Genomic DNA, 5,000 nt, shown 5'->3' with positions numbered 1-5,000 from the left:
CTAGGAAGAGCTCCCGGCGCATCCTTGAGGAGGGGTCCTTCTTGGCCTTCAAGGGGGACGTCTCCTCCACCCTCAGCAGCTGCAGCTCATGCCACGCCCCTCCTAGACCACGCCCACAATCTTCGTCTTCGGTCACGTGGTTGCCGGTCTCCGTGTAGGCAAGCACGGTGTGGCTTTTGTGGGGTTTCCATGGCTACGAGGGGAGGGAGGGAGGGGGAAGGGGTGATTAAGGGCGGGGGTTGGGGAAATCAGGAACGCATGAGGTTAAACAACTGACGAACTATTTTTTAATGAAAAAAATGAGAAAGGTAGGCAGTGATAAACGAAATATAATCAACATGGATCACAGACCACGACCTAATACTCAAAAATCGTCAAAAGAAGATTCATTCCGACCGGCATTGGGTGGAAAGGTCATGACCTTGCTGACCCCATGACCTACCTTGGTGACCTTGCCCGGACAGGAGGCGTTGACGGCAGCGGCAACCACGGCGGCGTCGCGGTGAGTGTGGGCTACGACCTCCACCCTGACGGAGAGAATAGACACATTAATCTAGAAAAAAGGATGATTAACTAGCAATGAGACGAAATCTAGAGTATGGACGATTATCGTGTTTTTTTTTTGAGGGGGGATTTTTATTATTTTTTATATTCCTTCCAAAAAACACACGATGAAAAATATGGGTCAAATATCTTCTGTTGTTCTGTTAACCCGTTGACGCCAGAGTTCACGTATAAATGGTTTTACTATATCGATTTGGGGTCCTTGCGTAGGCCTATCTGACCTCGCCTCTACCTCGTTCCAGATTTAAAAAAAAATTCTACTACTATTACTGTTGTTATCAATATCATGTCATCACCATAATAATGATTATGATAATTATAATAATACAAATAATGTAAACAATAAAAATAGCATTAATGTTAGTAAAAATAATAACTATGATAATGATGATAATAATGATGACACTACCACTACTACTAATAATAACAACAATTATAATAATAACAATGATAATAATACTAATACTACTGATAATAATAAAGCTGGTAAAGATGATACCAGTAATAAATATATTTTTTCCGAAAATTCGGGGCCGACTTCTAAATGACCAAGTGCTTCCTGATCCTTTAATGTGTTATTTTTTTTTTTTTAACAAAACCATAGTGGATGCTGAATGTCCCCGGTGTCAATGGGTTAAAAGGGTTTGTATGTATTAACATCTATTTTTTTTTCTTTACGTTATTGGGAAATAATAGGAACCCAGAGATAGCCAATCGTTTTCTCTTTGACATGTATTTTTTATTGTCACATTAAAGTAGTTTCTATCAAATTAAAAGAATTTATAGATCAACAGCAGAAAAAAAAGAAAAACACGAAAAAACAGCCAAAATTTTCCCGCTTTCCCTTCCATCCCGCGCGCCAACCCGAAAGGGATGTGAAGGAACACACCTTGACTTTCACGGCCTCTGCCTCCCTCTGCGTCAACAGGAGAATGACGTGAAGGAACACAAATCAATATTTACTAACGCCCTTCCTTCAGAGACGTCAACGTTAAGGAAGCAAGAGGAATGTGACGTAACACACCTTAACGTATATTCTAAGATCCTCCCTCCTCCATCGGCATCAAGAGGATGTGAAGGAACTCAGTGATTTCTAAAGGATTCGTTCTTAAAAAAAAAAAAAAAAAAAATGTGCGCGTGTCTTGTTCGCAAAGAATTAACGAGATAAATTTGAATGATAATACCTTCTTAAATATGCCGTATCTTGTTCCTTCTCGATTTATTATTCAGCGAGATTCTCGAGAAAACGTGTTTTGATGAAGTAACCATATTTTTACGTTCTTGTGCAATTCAACCTTTGTGTCGTGAGTGTTTTAGTAGCCATAAAGCTTTGCACATTGCGTTCAACTACTGGCATTCTTAATTAAGAAACCAACATCGATCGTCAACATATCAATACGTTAATAATAATAATAATAATAATAATAATAATAATAATAATAATAATAATAATAATAATAATAATAATAATGATAATAATAATAATAATAATAAAGAACAGCGGTGTCGAACTTCATCTAGTCTTACCTGCTAAGTGTATACTCGGCCTCAGTTCCTCCGGGCGTGACCCAAGATGGGCGGCCGAGGATGACGTGACCGTGAGCAGCCAGGGAGTGGGCGGGGTGGGCGCAGTATGGGTCGCGGTAGAAGTGGAGAGCCAAGTGGAAGGTCCCGTCACGGTGGAAGTTGTAGGCCCGTAGTACATACTGAGGCCCGGGTCGCGTCTCGCAGCTGTGGAGGGAGAAATTATGGGATTAATTCGCCCTCGAGATGAAAGTCACGAGGATTTCGAAAATGTTTTTTTCTGTAAACTCACCGTGTGTTTTTTTACGACTGATTTTATATACATTTTATATTTAGTCATAGTGGTGGAACTATCATGGGACAGTAAGTTGAAGCGATGCCCTTTTATAGAAAGATTTGCCTATTTATCACATCTATTCCTACAACAGATCCCTTTCTCCTCGTCTTTCAGCCTTCCCTGTCTATCCTAGAATCCCATTGACTGCGCCCTCTATAGAAAGAACACACAAAACATAACTCTTCCTTCACCTCCAAAATTGGCACGTCTTCCATCAACTCAAGTGATTCTCAGCCCCCATATCTCTCTCTCTCTCTCTTTCTCCCTCTATGCACCCTTTCCATCCATCGTTTTCCATCTCTTTTAACAAGCGAAAGTGACGTGAAGAGACCATACGTGTTGAACCACTGAAGACCTCGTGACTGTAAACGACGGTAAGGGTCGCGTAGTGGACACTTTGATGGACGGTGTTTTTAACTCCGGGTTAGGTAGTGGACAGGTCAGTGACTAGGGAGGATGGGTTTTGCCAGGTCATAGGGTCGTGGTTGCGTTAAGAGCCTTATTCTGTATCCTGGTCAAGTGAGAGGAGAAGTGTCTTTAGATTGTCTGATAGAGTTGCGTAAGAGATATGGCTTTCTCTCTCTCTCTCTCTCTCTCTCTCTCTCTCTCTCTCTCTCTCTCTCTCTCTCTCTCTCTCTCTCTCTCTCTCTCTCTCTCTCTCTCGCATATACATATACCGTATAAACTAACACATATATACACGATAATTCACAAATACCGCCTTTCCTCCCTGTTACAGCGTAATGCACACGAAGAAAAGAAACCGATCTGGCCTAACCTTTCCCGCCCCCATACAAGGCTTTCTTCCCCGCAAGATAACGCCTTTAATTCCACATTAATATACGGAACATCTTGGCTCTGACGCCGAGAACCACATAATTGGGTCATTAGGTTACCGGCGAGCCAATTAAAGCGGTGTAAACGTCGCTTTGTTATCTGCAATGGCTGTGTTGCAGGGGTGGCCTGGTGGGGTCTAGAGGGGGTGGGGGTCCAAGAGGGGTACAAGAGAGGGGTAAGTGGGGGGGGGGGGAGGGCTGCCAACCATCACGGAACACGACGGGGGTGGGATGACGGGGGGGGGGGCAGGGATAGGGAGGTAAGGAAGGGAGGGACGGGGATACGGGGGGGGAGGCAAGGAAAGGGGGGGTAAGGGGAGAAGAGGCAGGGGTAAGGGGGGGGGGAGAGGCAAGGAAAGGGGGGTAAGGGGAGAAGAGGCAGGGGTAGGAGGGGTAAGGGGGGAGAAGAGGCAGGGAGAGGGTGTTTTACAGCCTTGGTAATAGTTTTAAATGGCAATTGTCTTCGCTTAACGATTGTACTGATATAAAACTACTGCGTCTCATTACATGACTCACTGAATGCATTTGGTCTTCGGGGATGTGAATGAGACTTCACCAAACTTCAACTTCAATTTAGTATTTTGGGGTTGGCAGTTGTTAGTGTTGGTTTTTATTCCATAGGAACTTCAACTACGACTGCCAACACCATTAGTGCTACTGTTAATACTACTACGCCACTATTACTACTGTTACTATTAACACTTCTACTACTACTGCTACTACTACTACTACTACTGGTATTGCTGCTGCTACTGTTATTACCACTATTACTACTACTGCTACCACTACTAATAATTATTTTACTACTAATGATATTATTACTATTACTACTACTTCTACAACTATTACTACTGCTGCTACTACTACTACTATTATTACTACTTTTACTACTACTACTACTGCTGCTGCTGGTACTATTACCGCTTCTACTACTGCTACTACTTCTGATTTTCAAAATAGTGCTCCCATATCTTTTACGGCTGCCACTGGTGCTACAACTATTACTACTACTACTACTATTACGATAGCGACCATTACTACTATTGTGAATACTACTATTACTACTACTACAACTATTGAGACTACTGCTACCAGCACTATTTTCATTTGTGCTTCGTAATTTTCCTTACCACCGAAACAACTACTACTATTACTACTACCAGCCTACCACAACCACTACTGACCACCCTGCCACCCCAACTATTACTTTTACCACCCTACCACAACAACTACTATTACCATATAACTAAAACTATTATTACCACTATAACTACTACTATTACCACTATAACTACTACTACTATTACCACTATAACTACTACTACTATTACCACTATAACTACTATAACAACTGTAACTACTACTACTACTATTACAATTCAGACGCGTATCAGCGCTCGTACATCCTCTCCCGGATAACATCTCTCATATTAATCTCCATTCACGCTTATTTTAAACACAAACACCCACTTAATCCTATGAATAATGGGCGTTTTTACTGTTTGCACTCAACAAACAAAAGCAGCATTGGTCTGCAATCGAAGACGGTTCCCGCGGGCTTGCAAAGTGTGTGCAATGTTGCGTCGGTCTTTGTGAAGTTAAATGAAGCTGTGGTTTGTTGATGCTGTCAGTCATTTCGGCGCGGTGCTTAAGCCAGCGCTGGGTGACAGCATCCTGGCTTTCGTTATTGTGCTGTGCTGCATTTCATTATTATTATTATGTTTTATTCCTTTTTCTTA

General features: G+C 42.1%; 1 protein-coding gene across 3 annotated transcripts in view; it reads right to left on the bottom strand.

The window, feature by feature from the left end:
• Positions 1-5,000, bottom strand: part of LOC122248762 (protein APCDD1) — a 138,648-nt gene that overhangs the window by 33,390 nt on the left and 100,258 nt on the right. For all 3 annotated transcript variants that reach the window (XM_086549518.1, XM_086549517.1, XM_086549516.1), the window contains exons 4-6: positions 2,092-2,295; positions 443-527; positions 1-193 (exon numbers count right to left, since the gene is read on the bottom strand). The exon at positions 1-193 is cut by the window's left edge and continues 80 nt beyond it. In XM_086549518.1, coding sequence (XP_086405644.1) covers positions 1-193; positions 443-527; positions 2,092-2,295 — 482 coding nt within the window. The remainder of the gene's footprint in view (positions 194-442; positions 528-2,091; positions 2,296-5,000) is intronic.

The sequence above is a fragment of the Penaeus japonicus genome, unplaced genomic scaffold (genome assembly GCF_977035675.1).
Source record: "Penaeus japonicus unplaced genomic scaffold, GWHDUDI00000001_assembly GWHDUDI00000022, whole genome shotgun sequence".
NCBI classification, from domain to species: domain Eukaryota; kingdom Metazoa; phylum Arthropoda; class Malacostraca; order Decapoda; family Penaeidae; genus Penaeus; species Penaeus japonicus.
The sequence above is the reverse complement of the archived record's forward strand: the minus strand, read 5'-3'. Positions and strand labels throughout refer to the sequence as shown.